The sequence below is a fragment of the Pezoporus flaviventris genome, unplaced genomic scaffold, assembly GCF_033815535.1.
Source record: "Pezoporus flaviventris isolate CSIRO_AGI_PZ_B2104156 unplaced genomic scaffold, CSIRO_AGI_Pfla_v1 ptg000002l, whole genome shotgun sequence".
NCBI lineage: Eukaryota > Metazoa > Chordata > Aves > Psittaciformes > Psittacidae > Pezoporus > Pezoporus flaviventris.
Window position 1 is genome coordinate 78,460,338 of NW_026892550.1, and position 23,194 is coordinate 78,483,531.

The window sequence follows — 23,194 nt, forward strand, 5'->3', positions numbered from 1 at the left end:
TTCCTTACCTTCATTCAGTACCCTGCTGCTGAAGGATCTCTGCTGAAACAAAAGCAAGTTACAAAGGTCAAGATCTGCATGGTAGGTGCTTCCCAGTGTCACTTAAGCACATCCAAACTCTGAAAATTCACAGAAGTCACTAAAGTGCCCAGGTATGGGCATAATGGGATTATTCCTTTAGGTACTTTTTTATGCACACAGGCCATGTAAGCAGGCTACAATCACCTACCTTAAGACTGAGAATTCACACTTATCCTAAAAAAGTTCCCCTAACATTCTTCAGATTTCAAAAAGCCTGAAAAAAAATAGAAAAGCTTTCCAGCACTCTCAGGCAGCTAAATATTACTGGGTATTTCCAGTATTTTCATAGGTATTATTTCTTTTTTACCCCTGTAAAAGGACTTTTTCTTTCCTCCAGGACTGGGGATCCAAATGTATAGATAGATACTAGTAGTCTTTTTTGTTTGTAAGCAGAAGTCTCTAAGACACTTTCTCCATGAAGCGAATATTGATATAATTCCAATAGTACTTCCTTTCTCATGGTGCTACAGACAAACAGAACACCAGAGAGGTTTGAATGTAGACAGTCCTTGGGAAAACTCTTGTTAGTGTGCATACGTTTGTCTGTGTTTGTTTGTATGTATGTGTCCAAAGGAACATGCCCTTGAAGCATCCATTCCTTCATTTTGCTTTTAAAGCTAAACTCAGTTCATACTTAAGCACATCAATAAGTGAAGTTCTTTTGACTTCCATCAATGTTCAGCACTTAGGTTCCTACTGTAAGACACTTTGCAAATATGCTAATATGAAGTGACCAAAATTAAGTGTGATGAATGAAAGTAAATCTTTTATAATGGGCTATGTGAATTTTAGGAAAAAAGGCATTTAAACCTCAAAAGTCAGTTGAGATAAGCCGATGCATGCAGCTTGTCCATCATCCTGAAGAGGTACTGCAGCTTTTAAAAAGATAACCTGTATTTTCCTATTGTTCCCCTTTACTATTTTTTCTTTTCAATGTCATAAGTTTCTAAAATGCAAATTATTGATGAATTCTAGGGGAAATCTTAAAAACAAAGTTATATGAAGTGGAGCTAGAAAATCTTATGATAGTAGGCACATGCTATAGGTCACTTAAACTAAAGTAACCACCTGGGTAATTTTTTTCCCTGAATCGGAGATAAGTATTTAAAGCAAATTGTTAAGTGCCTGCTATAAGAAGGTGTTTATTTGACTGCAATTTTTGCTTTCCAGTTTTTGTAATCCATTTGCTGATCTGAGTCTTCAGTTTTATTAACCCTGAGCGGAAACTGTTGAACAAAATAATCTTTCTGAGATTGTAGAATTACACAGTTCTCTATGTGATGGTAGTATGGCTTTTTATCTCATCAAAGTTCAGGTAATGGTTATTTATTCAATGATTAATTAAATTCCTAGCCAATGACTTTAATTGCAGTGGTTAGTTTATTTCCTGTAGATGCTGAAAATTCTTGCATGCATCTCAGAAGCTCACTTTTAAATAATTATTATGAATAAGGAGATTTGAAAATAAGGACCTCTATAGACAAAATCATGGTGTGTACACCCCCCAGATAGACATGGATTAAAATATAAAATATATAAAGAATATATTCTACAAGTAGTTATGAGATGAAATATTTAAAAAATAGATGGGGTAAGAGAGAAAGAAAAAAGGACTGGTAAATCCTTGTAATAGTTAAACACAGGGTATAAAGGCACCTAAACTGAGATCTTCAGTTCTAGTTTCTAATCAATTAAGACAAATATGTAACAAATTCTCTGTGCATTATTCTAGCCATATCTTTTGATTAAGTGCTTGCAATCAGATTTTCATAGCTGTTACCGTTAGAATATTGAAGTTTAGATATTTTTCATGAAAAGCAAGGCTAATGCTCTAATGACACTGAGACTTCTCTGTTACGTAGAATAAGGCTTAGTTATGCACGGAGGGATGTTGCACATGGAGAGAAGTCACTTTACACTTGAATGAATATTACTTAGTTGTTGGCATACACTGTTGAACAACTGCTATTTTGGTAAGCAGCATCCTTTTCCCGAATCATACAATCACACAATGATTTGGGTTGGAAGGGACCTTAAAACTCACTGAGTTCCAACCCCCCTGCCCTGGGCAGGGACATCTTCCGCTAGACCAGGTTGCCCAAAGCCCTGTCCAAACTGGCCTTGAACACGTCAGCTGTTTTATTAAAGGAAGCAAGGATGGCCACGGGGAGTCAAGGGAACCTTATACTCGGCCATTTTCTACCTGAGTTCACTGTGGCTTTCTTATTGCACAGTCTTCTGTGAATGCAATGCAGGATGTGGCAGAACTCAGACCACTGTTTTTATATATCCTTACTTTGTCAGAGGATTTTTAATTTTCTGGAAGTGGCAATGAAGAAAATATAAAATGCAAGTAAACCTTCAAAATATCTTAGTGGGAAATAAGACTTTACCTCAGATTTTAGTTAAAGGAAATCAAAAGTTGAAACAGGACTTATATTTCTAGTTAAACTGTATAAGCAAAATCCCAGTACAGATAGCCATCAGGTATGATTTGGAGATTATCATGAAGTGAGAACAGAAAGCAGCACTATAGCTCTTAAGAAATGCATATTTTATGGGGGAGAAGCATGCTAATAGTTTTTCACTTGAGAACTTTTCTAATGTTCTGAGTTTTCTAATGAGAACTGAGTAGATATGCTCCCCAAAATTTACAATCTTGAACTTTTTTATAAGAAATGCCTCGTGATACGGTGTGGTACTGAAGCAGGCCAAGATCCTCAGCCATTAGTGGTCTCAAGGCATCAGCTGAGAGTCTACAAAACATTTTTCAGTACAGCAGTAAAGTTGTAAGTTTGTGAAACAAAAACATATTGTGTAACAAAAATGCCAAGTATCTTATCAGTGTGTTATTTCCCCCTCCCCAAAGCATAACCACACAGGGTATGTGGTAGTACAGGGACGTTTTTCAGGAAGGCTGGGTGCTCCCTGAGAAAGCCGAGAAATACTCTATGGGAGCTGTTCTCAAAAGCCAGGCTTTCATTAAACACAATCCCACCTTCACCACACTTTTTAGACTTTGCATGTAGGCTTTCAATGTGCATTAGTAGTTATTACATGAAGGGAGACAAACACAAGTGTCAACAAGAGGCTTAAGCTTCAGCACCAGTACTTGGCGTATCTACAGATTCTTAGATGTGATGTCTACCCAATTTGTTCAAAGGTATGTAATCTTTTTCTTGTCACGTTAGCTAGAAATATTTACACTTGGTCAAACTATTCTGTATTTGTAACGTCCAGTAATCAGTAATTAGCAGCACCTACCCTGAAGATCAATCACAGCAGCTATATTGCTATGGGTGGCTTTTTTGTCTTCCACTTTTTCATGGTGAACCATCATCATGCAACAAAAGTCCCAAAGGAAAGGGTGCTCCTAATGATTGTTGCAGTGGCTAGTTATTAGGATCTTGCCCCCTTTTAGAATTAACACCTCAGTATATGTCGTTAAACTTGTATACTTCAAAAATAGACCCAGAAAGACTGATACAGTGAGAAGAAACACTGATGATCAGGAGCTGGGATTGCTGACAAGAGTGATTTTATGCCTCTCTGCTTCAAGGTCTGAAGTAATTTTCTCCGTTTTTGATTCAGACGCAGTTCTGCCTCACAGCTGAGCTACCAAGTGCTTTATATCAACAGGGAAGGGCTACACTTTCTTTCAGACCGTTCCAAGCCACCAAGAAGAGGCCAATGATTGTAGTGTGCCAGGGCTGCTTTTCATACATTAATTCGAGTCTTGGGCACCCTCTCAAGACACAAACTCATTCTCCTCCTCCAGTCTGACCCTGTGTCACCCTTTGCTAGGACACCACCTAGTCTGTAAACTTACAGTTATGTGCACATTTAAAGTTCCTTTCTTGCTTGTGAGTACTCTCTGATGTCTTCAGTGGGCAAGAGTGTCATCGCTTTGTGCTAGGGGATCTGACACAGCTGTCGCTCTTGGCCTTTTTTGGTGGGGAAGAGGAAGAGATGGGCATAATTTTTTTCTTAAGAAGTCAACTGGTGTCTTTAACATCTGAGTGAGTACTCTAAAATGCACAACTGAAACCATTTGGCAAAATTACAAATTCTGCAGTAAATAGACTTGGGTTAATTTTCAACAATTTGGACTAAAAGTCAAAGTTTAAGGGTACGATATCAGTCATTTCTTCTGCAGACCTTTAAAAAACTGTAAGTACTTAATTGTTTTGCCCTGAGAATATTTTCCTTTATCTAACATTAGTGTAATTGCATTTGAGTAACAATTTGAACTGTATCTGCTAAAACAGGGTGGGCTGCTGTTGAATAAAATAGTATTAAGATAAATGATTCACTGGGATATAAACTATTATGCCAAATTGCAAAGAAGGTGCAAACCTGTATAAGCACATTTTTGTACTGTGATTGAGCACAGTTTGTGTAAACATCTTCAAGCAAAGCATACTGTTTATATATCAATGATAATTGTCTGAGTTGCTCACCACCTTAATTGTAAAGTGTTTCTGGGAATGCTATACACTTTTGAAACTCCAAGTAAGGAGTTACCTGTAGAAGGAGTTAATGCTCATGAATTTGCTAGGATTTGAGAGGATTAACATTGTTGTAGAAATTAGTATTTTAAGAGATTGATTGAGAGGATGTTGGGTTAAAGAATGTGAAAGACGATTCAGTTCTGTTGGCAGGCTTGTTAAAGACGGCTTGCTTCCCAGACATGACTTTATGAAGTGGAAAACATAGAGAAGAGCAGGTGCTGCAAGATTGTACTTGGAAAGTGTATCTGAGACAAAAAAAAAAAGAGGAAATTAACCTATATGCACCCCAACTATAAGGTAGGGTTCTGACTTGCCCTGTTTTTCTTCAGCTTACCCCATCAGGCAGCAGGGAACTGTGTTGAATAACTTGGTTTAATGAAGCCTTGTGACAGTCCTTAGAGATAAATCTTTAAAATGGTATTCTCTCTGTTTAACTCATTGTGCTAACCCTCAGATGTATAGGGACTTTTACAGGTATGTTCCAAGTCCATGGAATATACTGTTCCTTCTGTGAGCACAATTTTGGGAAATATGTAAGATGTGTAAGAAAGCAGGTGACTTAGCACTACCAGAAGCTCTAGCCATGATGTCGAGATGGAGATGACTAAAAGGAGACAGACGAATTTTTGCAGATCTTGGGGGGGGAAGGAGAGCAGAATCTGGTTTGTTTCCATTTAGAACTTAAATTGGTCTAGTGGTTTTTGTTTTATTTTTATTTCTAGTTTTAATGCCAAGAGATTGGTCTCCAATACAGTTTATATTAAAATTAACAAATTTACATTGATGCCAGTGGAAGGGAGAGGGCTCAGCTGAACATGCAGAGAAGAACTAATTGTTCTTTTTATGACTAGCAAGGACAGGCACAGTAAATAAAGACCACAGAGACAGGTATACACCAGTCAAATGTATGCGTCTTCATAGTTCGGTCTCCCATGTGGTCAGTACTAAATGCTTGTGAAAAGGGCTAAAAAACTGTGTCACAGACAAACCAGCTTGCCCTCAGAACATTTCTTTCCTCTGTTCTTTGCTTAATGGTTGTATAGCACTGAAATCATTCAGTATCTGATGAGGACTGAGGGCTAGCTGTTATGCTGTTGACATTCAAGTCAAATTTTCTTGTTTAGAATGAAGTGTATATTTTTTGGAATCCAGTTCACAATTATTTAAGGAAGACACTCAAGTATGAAATATCTTAGAATGAATCTGATGTTTTGCAAACATGGAACAAAAATGTTTCTTTGTTTCTTTTGTGTCGTTTTTTTTTAACACTGTAATGGGATCATCGGACAGACTTAGACATCAGGACCAATTATAGAAAGCAACATGACAGAAGCTGAGAAGCAAGGTGCAGGGGACAAATTTTGCTGCATTTCCAAGCTGAAGGTACAAAAATATTTTATCATTTTGTAGGAACACACAACTATAATTGCTTGCACTTGTAGTAGTTTGGTAGAAGTTACTTTTTTTTCCTTATCTTTAACGCCTTAACTGAGGTCAAGCAAGTTTGTCAGCTATCATGTGTTGCTTTTTATGTCCCTGAACTTTACCCTTTGTAATGTGTTGGAGGTACGGTTGATTGCTCATTTGAAGCTCCACCTCTGAATTTGTGTAATCTCCCTAGTCTGACGTGTTTACCATTTCTTCTAAAACCTCTGAAATGAGCCTTTACTGATTGTGACATGGCGGTAAAAGTTGGCTGTTGATGTACCGTAGACTACTCAAGTTGTCAAGAAGCACTATAAAAAATTGTAAAATAGCTTGGTTTGAATAGCAATTCAAAACCTGAATACATTACTTATACTTTTTAGCATTTGCAGATGTATTTAAAAATGCTGTTGATTTCATTGTTTGAAATGTTTGAGAACCCTAAAATTATTTTAATGCTACTGGTTTTTACTGTCAATTGCTACTACATTCTTGTAAAAAGGACACTACTCCTATCTGCTATTTACTTCTGTTTGAAATGTCTTGTTCCCGGCTCATGACCTCTACTGAGATGGGAGAGCAGATACTTGATCAAGTAGTTCGATCAAAGGAAACGATATTATCTCTGCAATTACTTTGTCATTCAGATGAGCAAAGGGTGCAAAGATCTTTACATCCTGGTCTGGCTGCAGACGTTACTTAGTCCTGCAGATGGCAATCTTGCAGCAGACACAAGGTAGGAGAGGCTGTGCTGCTCCCGTCTTGACTATATATATTTTTTACAGAGTTTAAGGTTTCTGAAGACAGTCTTGGTCAATGGGAGTAGATGAAGAACAAAATCTTTGGCTTAATGAAGCCACAACTGTGGACAAGGATATGATGATGATATTTACCCACATATCAGTGGAACAAAACTGTTCACTTGTTTTACCTGGAAGACATATTTGGTGGGGAAGATAACCATGGAATATTCCTAAATATATATAATTCTTTATGCATTCTCCTCTTTCCTTCCTAGGTATTTCTGCTGGCACTATCACTTGCATTTGTTGGTAAAACAATGTCAGGTGCTTACATGAACAGCTTGTTTACACAGCTAGAGAAACAATTTAATATTCCAGCTTCCTTAGTGGGGATCATTAATGGAAGCTTTGAAATAGGTAAGCATTCATTTTAATATTTCTTATTCTCTAAAAATATAATATGTTGGCTCAGCATGTATTTGTGACTCTCAAGTTCATAGCAACCTGTCAATTACTCTTATGTGGCAATAGTGACCAAGTATCCTACTGTTTCAGCTGGTACTTACACATTTAGTGTTTTGGAAACTAGGAGGAGATCATAAATGCTGAAGTTTAGGATTAAAAATTGGTTCATCTAATTTCTGCACTAGCATAAGATATTACAGAGCAAGTAACAAAATAAAACCAGTTTAAGAGATTTGTATTGAATCTTTCTGAACAAACCAGAAAGATTTTATAATCTTTGTTTGAATTCAAGGTCATATTTACCGTTTTATAGCTCTTCTGATCAGTGACCTCAAAGTTGATTGGAGTAGATAATCTCCTTACTGAAACTTAATAGTATTTCAAGATTTTATACTTGAACAACTGTAAAGAAGGTTTTCAGTTCTACTTTTAGTGACACCTTGCCTGTCAGTGAGTTTTATTGCCTAGTGATAAGCTTATATTTTGTCATTGTGAAAAAAGCTGAGCAAAAGTCTTGTTAGCTTCAAACATGCCTCTATAGAGATCCCTAAAGGATGTGGTTTATACCCTTAAAGTTACAATGTGGATTTTTAGTATCCCTGGCTCAGCTGAGGAAGTGGTCTGCACAGGTTCATATATACTGATGGAGAAGGGAGGTAAGGCTCTGTCTCCCTTTTCCTGGTCTCCTATATCTGCATGTGCAAGAATAAGAATGTTTTAGCAACACTTTGCTGCTGCCTGTAAAGCAGTCTGATGGGGCAGCCCGAAGTTGAAATAAAGAAAGAATACCCAGAATATATTCTTGCTTTTGATAAGATGGAGACTTTAAGAAATATGAAATGGCCAAGATTAATGAAGTAGCATGTAAAAGGATTATTATTTTAAATAATTTATCTTCATATGCACTTTTCTATAACAAATTTTGGCATTCTTATCTCCAACGATGTAAAGGTGAAGAATCATAATAATATTTGAAATGGTTAAGAGTCAGTATATATGGAAGACTTAAATAATTTACTAGGACCATGTAAGTATACATCTTTAAGTGTCATTCAAGCCACTGATTCAATACAGTTTGTCTAGCAATCACACATAAAAAAAAAAAAGTGTTATCTTCTTTCAAAGCATGATGCTCATCACTCAGAGATATTTTTGTTCTTTTGACAAAAAGATCACAAAATTAGTAGGTATACGATTACAAAATTTCTATTTTTATGGGTCCTGATTCATAACATGAAGCTTGATTCTCTAGTTGCATAGCAATAAATGAAAAGCAGAGAAAATCAACTGATTCTCAAGTGAAAGCGGAGGAGAGCAAAGATTTTTAGCACATTTGTATTTTTAAATTATACTAGGTACAAAAATATGTATTTTTTTATTCCTTTCAAACCATTACTGAAAATAATATTAATTTAGTATTTCTTTTTTCTCTGTATGTCATCTTGTGTTCATTATTTTCAGTACAAAGAAACCTTGCAATATATGACTCTGTGTTTTCCCACACATTGCAAAATAGAGTATCCTAGGAGAACAGCTTCCTAAGCTACCCATTATTCTGCAGCCTCTGAGCTTGGTTTTTATGTAAAGTAGTGGGAAAATTCTTTACATAGATGCAGTCAAAAATCTCTCTCACAGTGATCTCTTTTCCATTCTGCCTTCTGTTCTCATGTTCTTTCTATGTGGTCTAAATCTTCTAGAAAAAGATCACAGATAGCAGGGAATTACTGCTTTAGGAAGTTCCCTGTCTAGTTACAGATTTACAAGGTAAGAGAAGTAACAAATGTTGAACTAATAAGGTATACTCAAATTCATGTTGCACTTTAGGAGATATAAGGATGCCTTGGTTTGTAAATATGAACCAGGTTCTTTTTGCAGGCAACTTGCTGCTGATAGCATTTGTGAGTTACTTTGGAGCAAAGCTTCACAGACCCAGAATAATTGCTTTGGGGTGCACAGTTATGTCGTTTGGATGTCTTTTAATATCAATTCCTCATTTCCTATTTGGAAGGTGAGTATTTTGCTTAGCTCAGAGCAGCTTCTGTGATCCTTATGTGTCTTAATCTGTAACTTCTCCAGCTGAAATAGTATTACTTATTGAGAGAGACATTGCTGAGCACCAGAATGATGTGGTGACTGTAAAGCAGCTTGTTTTGTTTTGCTTCTGAGATGGCTTCAGAATTCAGTCATCACTTCCTGAGGAAAGCCACCCCTCTCCAAAGGAAAGGAAGGCACTTGCCCTTGCCCTTGCCTACATGCTTGTGCTGCCTCACATGCCTTGTGAACTCCCTGAAGAAATAGTGGCCTGTGATAGTATTACATTACACTACTAGCTCTTATCTACTTGGATGGCAGTACAATGATTTTTAAGGATGTCTTTGGTCTGGAGCCTGGATGACAGATCCTCTAATTTTGTTATGTCCAATGTGGTATTGCTCTGACAGCCTTGGTGGCCTCCTCTGCCTAGGGTGCAAATTGAGTTAGAATGGAAGAATAATAGAAGAGAGAATAATACAAGGGATTTCATTAGAGTGTTTCATCAATTCCCCCTGTAGCATCTGTTACAAGATTATCTTAGAGGCTAGATAACAGCCTGAATAAAGTGCTGTGTTGATTTCCTGTTACAGTTCCTTTGTTCCTAGTCTGATTTCTTATTGAGGCTCTGTAAATTTTTAACATTTTCTTCTTCTTACAGCTACACACTCTTCTTATAGGTCACTTCATTACTGAACTACAGATTTATGAGATGGTTCTGAGGTATTTCTTCTTAACCAATGCATGCTTTCCTTTGGTTCAAATAGGTATCGTATTGAAAGCAGCATTTCACAACAGGAGAATTTTTCAGTCATGCCTCTCTGCCTTGTTAATCAAAGTTTGTTCTCTTTACCTACAGAGGAGCCATCAAGAGGTATGGGTCTTCCTATGTTTAATAATATTTTTTTCCCTTAGTTTTTATAGTGTTTAAGTAAACACAATTTATTTTTAATAGCAATTATTTCAAGGTTCTGCTTTTGATCAGTACTTTTTGCAGACATAAAAACCAGAGCTCAGGAAATTTCCTAGCCTTCTTGTTTCTTTATTTTCTGACATGAGAGCTGTAGTGCTTTTTTTTATGCAGTTTTCACAGTATTCAAACTGCTCAGTTAACATCCCTGTCAGTATGCTTTGGGGAAATACAGCACCAAGTTGTTCTTACAAATGTTCTCTTTTTGACTTGAACTACTATGATACTATGAGGAGGTGGGAAACACATCTGGGCAATGATTAATCTGGACCAGGATGCTTCTTCATTGTATCACACAAGAACTAAAAGAACGAGGAAAAGAGATAGATCCCACTTCCATTTAGAGAAAAGTGAAAATAGTTTAAACTGGGCTAAAACTTATCTGGGAGACTGAACCATGTATGTTCACTAGCAATATGCATATAAAGTAATTACTATAAAGTCAAAAGGCTAAGAGGCAACTATCAAATCATCATACACAAAATCCTCACACTGAGGATGGGATTAATCTCCTGACCCTTTAGCTACCTCAAAGGGAAGCATTTAGTCTGATCTCTCTTTTTAAGATCCCTTGATAGCTGGTCAAAGGAGACTACAGAGCTCTTCAAGCTGTACATTTGCTGTAAGGACATTAATGCTCTGTACTTCAGGGTGAGTCACACTACCTCCTGGATGCACCTGCTGACTGTTGAAAACTTAGATGATTGCTGGATGGCAAAAGTTAAGCGAGATGAACCTCACAGTTGTTACATTTTGTCATGGTGTTCCATCAATGTGTGTTAAAGCTGAATCACACTGCCGTAATATTGTGTCAACACAGTGACGTCAAACCATAGTGCTGTAATTTTCTGTGTCTCCATTTAGTAATGGATGTGATTCCAAGCTTTCCAAGACTGCATGTCACTAAAGGCATTAATTTTGCCATCTTCATAAGGGAAAGCTGGAAAAAGTGCATACTTAATAGCTTGGTATTAAACTTTCATTTAAACATTTCAGATATTGTTTTTCTTTTCTAAATGCACAAATTAAGGTATAAGTAGGTAAAGCATTTCTTCTAAATTGTGCAGCTTTGTTGTAGACAGTGATCAGGTTAGTCGGGCATGACTTTTCATCCCTTCATCACTGAGGTTCAGATGCTGTCTTCTCTTCACTGACATAAAAATGGCAGTTTTGGTGAGGGAAATGAGTTAAGGGAAGGGCCATGGTTATGCAGTGGTTGGACAAGGTATGGCATGGAGAGGGAAGGGATTTAAATTCTTCACCAGGAAGTGCTTCTTCCAGTTCTGGAGGCTTTTAAGTATTGTGACTACTTATTCTCCCGTTTTACAGGACAGACCTACCTACCAAAGTTCAATCTGTTAGTCAAATTTTTGTTTCTAGAATTTAATTAATGGTTAGAATTAAAACATTAATTCTGTTTTTTTTTTATATTATTCACAGAATGTGAAAAAGAGCCTGGGTCCTTGCTGTGGATATTTGTGATGGTTGGAAACATAGTACGTGGAATGGGTGAAACTCCTATCATGCCTTTAGGAATTTCATATTTGGAGGATTTTGCCAAAGCAGAGAATTCACCCTTCTATCTGGGTAAGACTACCCGATTGTGATAACTCCCCTCCTCCAAACTAACAAATATGTAAACAAAAGCAAAAGAAAAGATTGTTATGATTTCCTTCAGTCTGATAAATGGAGAAAACATATTATTGCCTTGTCAACATAGTAACACTGTAGAACTTGTGTTTAACTACAGATGAACTTGTTGAAATGAGGCCATTTTTAGGTGCAGAAGACTATTCAGTAGACTGTCCTAAACATATGTAATAATTCCAAGAAAATTATTATGTTTGGGTTCTAATTTAGTATGTTTTCTCCTTTTCATACTTTAGGATGTCTACATACAGCAACTGTAATTGGCCCTTTCCTTGGTTTGTTGTTGGCATCATTCTGTGCAGAACTGTTTGTTGATCTGGGATCGGTAGATGCAGGTAATGGATGAATATATAAAATCCTACATATAAATCAGTAGGCATGCTGGTGTATTTTTCAGCACTGAAAGATATTTCTTTGCTAATATGGGATGTCTTAATTTTATCTGAGCTTGCTGGTGTTTCTTTTAGAATGGAAAATCTGTGTATAACATTCAATTCAATAAAAGGCCTGAATTCACACATACACAAATGAACCTGCATATAAATTATTTGATGAACAATTGTGTCATCTGGCTTAACATAAGAAAGGACTAGAATTTAATACAAAACACTGAAATTTACTATTTTGCAACATTAAAAAAAAAGACTGGAGACTATTTTCTTTGATCAGCCTAATTTTAAGAATCTTTAAAATACTTATATCACATCTCAGAGATGGCTAGGAGAAAACACGGTGAATATTTGTGAACATGTCTGAGTTTCGTTTTTTTTCTTTTTGTAGAGAATATAACTATAGCAGCTACTGATGCCCGCTGGGTTGGAGCTTGGTGGCTGGGCATTTTGATTTGTGCATCACTGAATCTTCTTGCGGGAATACCTTTTTGGTTTTTGCCAAGGTCACTCTTGAGGGAAGGAGAAAGCAATGAATCTGTGGAGACAAGTAAAAAAAGTGTAGTACCATTGCAAGAAAATAATAAAAATGAAGCCAAACAGACTATGTATGAAATTGCTAAAGGCAAGTTATATTGTCTTTCTTTCCCTTTTTAATTTAGAAACTTAAGATGTGAACTATGTGTATTTTTGTGAGTAAAGATGGGTCCAAGATATAAAACGCATGCTCTGTTTTTCATCTCTCTGCAGTTTAAAGGATTTGCACAGGCATTTAGAATGGTGTCTCACAGAGGAAGAAAGATAATTTTGTAGCTCAAGGAACTAAATTCACTCCTTTCCCTCTCCTGCTTTTCAGGTGTATGTAGAATCTGGATCTATTTTTCCCGGTAGAGGATTAATGCACTGAAATCTGGTAAAGAATATTACAACTCAGTGAGCTGTGAATAAGTTACAGATATTAGTTGTTTGTACCTCACATTCAGTGTGCAGAAAAGCAGCTCAAGTCTTGTGCATTTCTTGAGTCCAACATAAAGCATAAAAAGGAATTTACAGGTGCTTAAGTGTCTCATAAACATTTAAGATCTATTTGATTTACATTTATTCATGTTACCACTAGCAGCTTTCACATCTGTGGTCTTTTAGATCTATGTATCTGTAGGAAGCTATTTTTTTCCTTCCATTTTTTGTACTAGTTGGAAATGTAAGTGAATAAAATATGTCAAAGGCTAGGATCTTCAGAGTAGTCTTATGATTCTGTATACCCAGCCCAGGCCCCCTTAACAGGATCTTAATTTTCAGAAAGTAAGTGCTCTCGGCTACCTCTCATAAGTATTTCAAGATGAGTTCTGCAAATTCACCATTTGTACTTGGTGTGAACACTCAGATCTCTGCTGATATTACAACTTCATTTTTATACGACATAGCATCTTCCTCTGCTGTCATGTAGACTTAAATGAATCCATGAGTAATATACTGGTCTGGTGAGAAAAGGCCTCTTCCGCCCCACCACTCACAATAGCAAATAATAAATAATCGAAATCAGTGATCAAACCTGGGGGCAGGTTGTCACAGCTATCTAGTGGATTTATACCCCTTCCCCCTTGTGTTTTCTTTTCATGCCAGGTTCAGGAAAGGGGGTTTGCTGAATGGTCTGAGGGCAAGGAATGAGAGAAAGAGCAGTAGGAAAGATGGGAGAAAAAGATTTGCAGCTGCAAATCTGTAAGGGCAAAGTTCAGTCACTGTACAGCTAAAAAGCTTCAGGAAACTTGTACTATAAGGTTATCACTGTGATTTTTTTTTTATTTATTTATTTTTTTTTTTAAATAAGAAGCAGCATGCATTGGTGTGCATGTGTCTGTGTGTGAGGTTATGTATGTGTAGAAACAATATGTTGGGGTAGCCTGGGCTAAGCAAGTAATCTTTGGCCTGTGGTGTCTGGTAAAGCACAAGGACTAGCCTGATCCAGTTAAGGTCTATTTCTGTTTCACTTTTCCTCCCTCATCTACACTAAGCACTGTGTGATTCTTTTCATAGCGCATCACACTAACTCATTATGTTATTTCATTCCAGATTTCATCCCCTTCCTCAAGGCTCTGCTTCACAACCCAGTTTATATGTTATTTATATGCATAACTGTGTTACAGTTCAATGCCTTCAATGGTATGTTATCATTCATGCCCAAATATGTGGAACAGCAGTTTGGAAAATCTGCATCAGATGCCATCTTTTTAATTGGTACGTTTTCATTTTTTATTTGCTCTGTGATGCCTCTGTGCAAATTCAGTTATTATTTTATGTATATATATACGTTCATGTGTACATGTATACATATGCGTACTAAGGTCAAATGCTTCTACAGCTAAGAGTCCACACCACAAAATATTTCCAAGTAATCATGCATTTTCTGCTAAGCATCTCTGAATTTTCTGTGTAGAATTTTATAATCAACTTCCCATCTTTTGAATTGGCGCAGAATTGGTAGGAAACTTAACTCAGTGCTCATCTTTCACAGTAGCTCCACCATTTTCTTTAAAATCTGCCACACAGAATATCCCAGACCTGATGAGTATTATTACTGCCCTCTGTCACCAGTGTTTGAAGCTGTGTATCCAAAGTCTTGTACCTATCACATATCTCTGTTGCTTTGACACTGCATGGCTGGGTTGTTTTTCAGATAGACTATTTTCTGTACTGAAATACATGCTAAAGTGAGAGGATCCAAATTCAGGTTCAGTCTTCCCTTTTCCCCTCATTCTCCATGCCCACCCAGAGTCAGGTGTTGTTAGAGAACCAACATTGTCTTGGGCAAAGCCAACCAAACCATATGATGCATGTGTAAAACTACTTCCTAAATGTCTTTCAGTCTTCATTAAAGTATCAAACAGCGAAGAAACATCAGAGCATGTTCAGTAATCCCATATAAAAACTGAAAGTTTGTTCCCTTTCTGTGATGCTCAGGGTGCACCAAAATGTGCTCCACCAGCTTGTCTTCCTGTTGAGTTTCTCTGTCAGCTAGGGAGGCTGTATTGAAACACTGCTTTGTGCGTGTGTGTGTGTGTGTGTGTGTGTGTATGTGTATGCATGTGTGTTGGAACTTGATTGCAATTCTAGATTGCAATTTCCCAACGAATCATTTTAGTCCTATTGTCTAGCACCTCTCCAAGCTGTTCCCAACTGCTGTTGAATTTGGCAGATGTTTTGGAGGTGCAAGGGAACTAGAGACTCATTTCTCACTGTAGTTAAATTCAGTCACAGGCACTGTATGGGTCTTCCCTTATGAATGGCTTTGATGTTCGCCTTTATTTTAACATGGAATTTTCATTTGTTTAAATAGGAGTTTACAACTTACCAGTTATATGTGTTGGGTATTTTTTTGGAGGCTTATTCATGAAGAAATTCAAGATAAATATTTATCTGGCTGCGAAAATAGCATTTTGGGTATCTTTACTGGAATACCTTCTCTACTTTGGTGCCTATTGGACTATCTGTGATACTTCACCAGTTGCTGGCCTTACAATTTCCTATGAAGGGTAAGGCACAAGAAGACTTAGGTCTTAAGACACCAGAATGATTTTTCTCGTCAAGAATTAGCCAGGGAATCCATACCTTTGCAACATTTTAGTTTAGTGGTCTAAATTCTCCAGGATTTTTACTTGTATGAGACAGTAGGTTTGTCTTCTGTTATCCCTGTTTTGAATATTAAAGTGTATTAGAAAAGATATCCACATCAAGAATCACGCAATTACATGCCCATATTGATACTTTATGTAATTACACATTCAAGTCATGTAACTGCAGGTGGAAAGAAAAAGTTGGTCAAATTAGGCATACAGGAATACAATTTCAGAATTACAGAGGGACAAAACACTATCTTATGCTGATTTATTGGAATTTGATTGCTATTGAGTTATCAGAGGATATTTCGTCTCATCTTGATTTGAAGCCTGCCATTAATCACTGGGCAGGGTTGTGTGTCTGTAAAATGCACAAGTAGGAAAATATATGATGCTTATAGACAATGAAGAACATATATGCATAGATAAGAAAAATGCTGAAGGGTATGCATACCTATCTATGGTTTGATAATATTAATATAATAAAACATCCTACGGAAAAATAAAAAGGTACAGCTGTAGGATAGGATTATGTAGGATTGTGTCCTGGATCAACACGTGAGCTAGAATAGAGCCTTAAGCATTTCAAAAGGTTACTGTAGGTATTTCATTACTGAAATATTTATTAATTTTCTAAATGTATTTCAGAATAGAACAAGTTTCTTACACAGAAAGTACTCTACTTGCTGGCTGCAACAGGGACTGTGATTGCCCACTTAAAATATGGGACCCTGTTTGTGGGAACAATGGAATCACTTACATGTCGCCTTGTCTTGCTGGGTGTAAATCCTCAAGAGGAACTGGAAAGAGTATGGTAAAGCATACATTTTATTGTGCTGTAACTATGAAATATAGTAGGTGAGAAATAGCCATGTCAATATAGGCTGGGAAATATCCATGCATGTACATTTAAGTGGACATACAAGGTGATACATAAAAGTTGGAAAAATTCCTTGAGTGGCAACAGAAATTCCAAACTGAATATGAAAATTAGTTTGTTTAAATTAAATAATACAATGAAGAAGCCTCCTTTTCTTGTAATAATCAAAGGAGTATTAAATGATCAGAATGGAATAAGAAATTATTCTCAGGGTATTGCCAGCTAGAAACCTGAGTACCAAAGAATATTTCAGCTAAAATTAAATTCTTTAGCATGAACTTAATAATCTCTTTTACCCTATAGAGTTAAATAAGTAACTGGGTATTACAGAACTTTAATTATCTTAATCAACGATACATTATCCACAAGAAAAATTTATAAGTTCTAATTAGATTGAAACCAATAAAAAATAATGAGTTCAATAAATGCCAAATCATACAGGAATTAGAAAGCCTCTATTTTACAAATATTTTAGGGAAGTATTAGGTAACAATAAGGGCCAGGTACTGATGCCCTTGAACACTTTGGCTGACATTTGAGAGCCCTTATTGTAGCAATAGTCTCAATGATTTCAGTAGAATCAAGTGTTTGAGTGAGAATGTTGCAACCCACCCTCAATCAAACATCTCTGGTTTCTTCTGGAGTGTGAAAGAAGACACTATATTATGAAAAAGAGAGTCAGACCTGTTGGAACTGGAACGTCCACATAACTGTACTAAAAATGAGGGCGCTCTTGATCATGTCCTACTTGAGGAGCCACTCACCCATCTGCATAAGACCATAGCTCTCTCTCATTCTCTAACCCAATATGCTGCATACAGATGATGGTTGGACCTGTGCTGGCAGACAGGGGAAGAGGCTGCAGTGCAGTGCTGCACATGTGTAACATACACATTCAGAAGAGAGGGAGCTAGGTGCTAGCTGTGCATGTTTCACATTTGGTGCGTGAGTTTTGACAATCTGTGTGATCAAAATACTCTTTTGACAGGTATTTGAAAACTGCACCTGTGTTGCAGCCTCAGGGTTTTCATCTCAAAATATCTCTGCAACTCTGGGCCAATGTGATGGAGAAGGAAACTGTGAGAAGATGCTTCATTATTTTTTAATATTGTCATTAGTCTGCAGCTTCATTTTTTCCTTAGCAGCCATGCCTGGATACATGGTCTTGATAAGGTACAGTAAAATGTCCTTATCATAAGAAAACTACTGGAGTTCTTATTCTGAGGCCAAACACCCTCAAGAGTTAAAAGTATGTTGGTTTGTGTTTGAAGGGAGGAAGAATATGCGTGGCTAAATAGGGAATTGCTGGGTATGCTCAAGTGGAAGAGGAGAGTTTACAGGTCATGGAAGGAGGGGCTGGCCACTTGGGAGGAATATAAGGCTGCTGCTAGAGGATGTAGGAAGGCAGCTAGGAGGACTAAGGCATCCTTAGAATTAAACCTGGCGAGAAGGGTCAAGGACAGCAAAAAGAGCTTTTTTAAATACATGGCAGACAAAACTAACACCAGAGGCAATGTAGGCCCACTGATGAACGGGATGGGTGCCCTGGTGACAGAAGATAAAGAGATGGCAGAGTTACTGAATGCCTTCTTTGTCTCTGTCTACTCTGCTGCAGGCAGTCCTGAAGAGCCCTGTACCCCTGAGACCTTAGATGAAGTCAGGTCGACGGAGCGGTTTGCCTTAGTCGATGAGGAATGGGTTAGAGACCAGTTGAGCAATCTGGACATCCATAAATCCATGGGTCCAGATGGAATGCACATGCGGGTGCTGAGGGAACTGGTGGAGGTCATTGCTAGACCACTCTCCATCATCTTTACCAAGTCTTGGGAAACGGGAGAGGTGCCTGAGGACTGGAGGAAAGCAAATGTCACTCCAGTCTTCAAAAAGGGCAAGAAGGAGGACCCGGGTAACTATAGACCCATCAGCCTCACCTCCATCCCTGGGAAAGTGATGGAACACCTTATCCTTAGTGCCATCTTAAGGCATATCAAGGATAAGAGGGTTATGAGGGGCAGTCAACATGGCTTCACCAGGGGGAAATCATGTTTGACCAATCTCTTAGTCTTTTATGAGGAAATAACACGGTGGATGGATGATGGCAGAGTGGTGGATGTGGTCTACCTTGACTTCAGCAAAGCATTTGACACAGTCTCCCACAGCATCCTCACGGCTAAAATGAGGAAGTGTGGACTGGATGATCAGGTAGTGAGGTGGACTGCAAACTGGCTGAAGGAGAGAAGCCAGAGAGTTGTAGTCTATGGGGCTGAGTCTAGTTGGAGGCCTGTAACTAGTGGAGTGCCTCAAGGGTCAGTACTGGGACCAGTATTATTTAATATATTCATCAATGATTTAGATGAGGGAATTGAGTGTACTATCAGCAAGTTTGCTGATGACACTCAGCTGGGAGGAGTGGCTGATACGCCAGAAGGCTGTGCTGACATCCAGCGAGACCTGGATAGGCTGGAGAGTTGGGCAGGGAGTAACTTGATGAAATATAACAAGGGAAAGTGTAGAGTCCTGCATCTGGGCAGTAACAACCCCAGGTTCCAGTATAGGTTGGGGAACGACCTGTTAGCAGTGTAGGGGAGAGGGACCTGGGGGTCCTAGTGGACAACAGGATGACCATGAGCCAACACTGTGCCCTTGTGGCTAAGAAGGCCAATGGCATCCTGGGGTGTATTAGAAGGGGGGTGGTTAGTAGGTCGAGAGAGGTCCTCCTTCCCCTCTACTCTGCCCTGGTGAGACCGCATCTGGAGTATTGTGTCCAGTTCTGGGCCCCTCAGTTCAAGAAGGACAGGGAGCTGCTGGAGAGAGTCCAGCACAGGGCAACGAAGATGATTAAGGGAGTGGAACATCTCCCTTATGAGGAAAGACTGAGGGAGCTGGGTCTCTATAGTTTGGAGAAGAGGAGACTGAGGGGTGACCTTATAAGTGTCTATAAATATATAAAGGGGGAGTGTCACGAGGACGGAGCCAGACTCTACTCAGTGGCAAACAATGATAGGACAAGGGGTAATGGGTACAAACTGGAACACAAGAGGTTCCACTTAAACTTGAGAAGAAACTTCTTCTCAGTGAGGGTGACGGAACACTGGAACAGGCTGCCCAGGGAGGTTGTGGAGTCTCCTTCCCTGGAGACATTCAAAACCCGCCTGGACACATTCCTGTGTAACATTATCTAGGTGTTCCTGCTCCGGCAGGGGGATTGGACTAGATGATCTTTCGAGGTCCCTTCCAATCTCTAACATACTGTGATACTGTGTGATACTGTGACAATCTTATGTCATTTCTGTACTGTGTTAAGGTTTAGTGTCAGCTTTATAACCTGTTGCTTCTGGCTATCAGCTGTATCCTTAATTAGTGTAGAGTCAGTGCACCAAGATATTGAGAGTTGTGTGTGATACCCATGTCTTGATTGATGACATCCACATGATGCTGGTTGAGGCATAACTATCTTGCACTTTGCACTGACTTCAGCCCAAGTGGATGATACCAGGACAACTGCTTTTCCTTTTGTGAATTTGGCAGTCCTAGCTAAGGAACTTCAGTGTCAACTAATGAGGATAATGAACCAACCAATGCTCTAATTATAATGATTTGGGCCTAATGTGATAGTTTGCTGGGGAAAGAAAAATGGAAAAAGAAAAAGAAAACCAAGAGGTAAACATCTCTTATTAATGTCTCCTCTGCTAACTTGTGTAAAATGTAATTATCACATACATAGGTCTCTAACGCCTGAAGAAAAGTCATTTGGAGTGGGCATCCATGGACTAGCTTCAAGAGTATTTGGTAAGAAAAGCTTTAACACACTTTAGAAGCACAGTTAGGTCTGATCTAGAGCTCAAGGGGCTTAACACAGCAGTCTATTATGGAGTCTACTATGTAGTGCCTTTGACCAGGAGGAATTTGGCTTTTTACAGATCTAGGCAGTGTGGCAAATTAAAACAGCTTTCAGTTTGCATTTATACTGGGAAATAGGCTGACTATATTGTCTGCTCATCTGAAAGACATTTTACATTCCTTCACCCTTGTTGTACGTTCATTGAACGCAACACTGACTAATGAGAGAAGATGTTCTGTTTTGAATAGAAATCACAGTCCATATTGTAGCATATATATATTGTAAACAACAGGAAAGAAAATCTGTGGTTGAGGGTAGGTGGATAAGGAAGAAGAGAGAATGTAAGAAATACAGAGAACACGGTTCATGCTGCAAGAGGACAGGACAGACGGACTGTGAGAGGTGAGAAACCGCATAGGTTCTATAGTGTATCTGCTAATCAGAAGAAATGTGCTACTCACAGAGGTGTTGCTAATATTCTTTTTAGCTGGAATCCCATCTCCCATCTATTTTGGAGCTTTGATAGATACGACTTGCTTAAAGTGGGGTACTATGACTTGTGGTGGAGAAGGAGCATGTAGGATATATGACATTGTCGCATACAGGTATATTTTCTACTTTATTTTAATTTTTCCTGCTTACTGTATTATTACATTCATAGAGATATAATTTTGCAGTCTATATTTTCCTAATAGACCAACTGCTCCTATGTTAGGGATTTGACACAACACTTTTTCTTTGGCATTAACTTTATTTGTCAAGTGCAGCCTTTGCCACAGATGCTGGAACACCCTCTGAACAGAAATGTTCTGGTGCCATAATTACTTCATTAATAGCCTTTCATGAGAACACATCTTAAAACACTGAATTCTGATTTAAAAAAAAAAAAAAAGCAGTAAGCCCTTGTGGAAAACTGTTAAGTGGTGACTATGCAAAATCATGGTTGAAAATGGTTGAAATAGTACTTGAATTAAAATACAGGAGAGGATATAGATGCCCAAGTTGGAAATGAGCCCAGGATACTATGGTCATGCTTTTGTAGTCCTTCAACAAGCAATGTGGAAATTCTGAAGAAAAGTCTTGTTGAATAGTGACCTCAGGGTGATTCCTTTTAGTATTGTGTTGAGTTTGATTTAAAAGAAAAATGCTAGTTCATGAATACCCAGTAATTTTACTTAGGTGGTCTGAGCTAGTCTTTTTAGGGCTCTCTCTTTTACCTGCGGAGAGATCCATAGGGTACCAGATGGCTAACTTTGCTGCCTAAATTAGTTGCCTGAATATGGGTCATCTAAGTAACTGTTTTGTTGCTACTGACATAGTTTCTGTTCTTCTATTGATTTGTCTTCTGTGAGATCCAAAAGGCTGAGGGCACAAGCTTTCTAGTGGCTGGGCAATTGTTACAAAACAATGTATGCGGAACACTTTTGCTGTTTCTTTACAAATGCATATATTTAATAAGGCTTATCCTTTATTTCAGGGGGCTCTATCTCGGCCTGCCAGCAATATTACGTGGAGTGTCCTATATCCCAAGTGCAGTAATTCTCCTTATTTTAAAGAAGAAACTTAAAACTGAAAACCAAGTCTTAGTAAATGCACCAGTAGAAATGCAGGATAAAGAACAAGAAGCATTGAAATAATATTTCAAAGCAAAGCAAGACATACTGTGAAAATGCCTTGCAGTGTAAAATATTTGTGAAAGATTTCATACTTTAGTGAACTTGGGCAGAGATTAATAGAATTATACATAGATGTATCCTAATTATGTTATTCAAAAAGTATCAGCTTATAAAGTACTGTAAAAATGTGATTAGTGCAAAAGAATGAGAAGTAGAAATAAGAAAACTTACAAAATGCTAGGTTTGAGTTGCATGAGCAAAGGACTGTGAAATAAATAAAAGCATTACGTTTTCAGTCCCGGTTTCACTGAAGATAATGGGAGTTTTGCAACCGACTCCAGTGATGCCAGATGTCATCTTGGAATTCTACAATGGCTACTGCCAAAGCCTCTTTCATTGACATTTTCATTGTACCTGCTTTGGGCCTGAGTTTTCCATAAATTTATTCAATTACACTGTTGGTCCTTTCAGGCAAGGGCTGTTTGTTATTCTGCATAATGTAGGTGGTTAATATATTGGGAACATGGCTTATGACATGGTTTGGTGCTGTGGTAACAATAACAAATAAAAAAAAGTTCATTTTTTTAACTGCGGTGTTAGGTGATGTTTTACGTTTGCATAGAGTATGGACAAGGAAACATTCTCAGGATTTGTTGCTTCAGTTGCATTCACTAAAGAAGGGAATAACTCACACATTAAGAATTGTAGAACAATACTTGTGAGTATTTTACCCATCATGTTGCTGTCTGCTAAATCCTATATTTTCTCATGTCCTATATGACACAGACTTACTCCCATTTTATCAACCCAGGATCTTCTGCAGCCACTAAAAAATGGGAAGGATATTTTCCCAAAGGAGTTACATTAAGTTATATTCTGCTTTAAGGTGTCTTCTTAACAGCATGTGTGCATGTGCTTGGAATTGCTTCCTGCCCTTGTGGAATCAATGACAAATTTAATTTCTTCCCATGGAGCAGG

General features: G+C 38.0%; 1 protein-coding gene across 4 annotated transcripts; it reads left to right on the forward strand.

Moving 5' to 3' along the window:
• The first annotated feature begins 3,919 nt into the window (after positions 1 to 3,919).
• Positions 3,920 to 22,802, forward strand: LOC133264744 (solute carrier organic anion transporter family member 1A2-like). Of its 4 annotated transcripts, none has more exons than XM_061444605.1 (16): positions 3,920 to 4,100; positions 4,743 to 4,889; positions 5,883 to 5,975; positions 7,036 to 7,177; positions 9,101 to 9,233; positions 10,024 to 10,130; positions 11,667 to 11,813; positions 12,113 to 12,211; positions 12,657 to 12,890; positions 14,336 to 14,500; positions 15,600 to 15,795; positions 16,528 to 16,693; positions 17,748 to 17,932; positions 20,484 to 20,548; positions 21,088 to 21,205; positions 22,078 to 22,802. In XM_061444605.1, exons 3-16 carry the CDS (start codon positions 5,916 to 5,918, stop codon positions 22,235 to 22,237), a joined length of 1,977 nt encoding a protein of 658 aa, XP_061300589.1. In that variant the 5' UTR covers positions 3,920 to 4,100; positions 4,743 to 4,889; positions 5,883 to 5,915; the 3' UTR covers positions 22,238 to 22,802. The 4 variants fall into 4 exon arrangements, with proteins under 4 accessions (XP_061300589.1, XP_061300591.1, XP_061300588.1 ...); XM_061444607.1 differs by lacking the exon at positions 3,920 to 4,100 and adding an exon at positions 4,161 to 4,251 and having other exon boundaries at positions 15,645 to 15,795; XM_061444604.1 differs by lacking the exon at positions 3,920 to 4,100 and adding an exon at positions 4,162 to 4,251.
• Positions 22,803 to 23,194: the final 392 nt, after the last annotated feature.

Bases quoted from the DNA above. Each gene is read 5' to 3' on its own strand.
- LOC133264744 (XM_061444605.1), top strand. From the start codon at position 5,916: ATGACAGAAGCTGAGAAGCAAGGTGCAGGGGACAAATTTTGCTGCATT. The intron at 9,234-10,023 runs GTGAGTATTTTG...TGGTTCAAATAG, and splicing joins CCTCATTTCCTATTTGGAAG to GTATCGTATTGAAAGCAGCA. The intron at 11,814-12,112 runs GTAAGACTACCC...TTCATACTTTAG, and splicing joins GAATTCACCCTTCTATCTGG to GATGTCTACATACAGCAACT.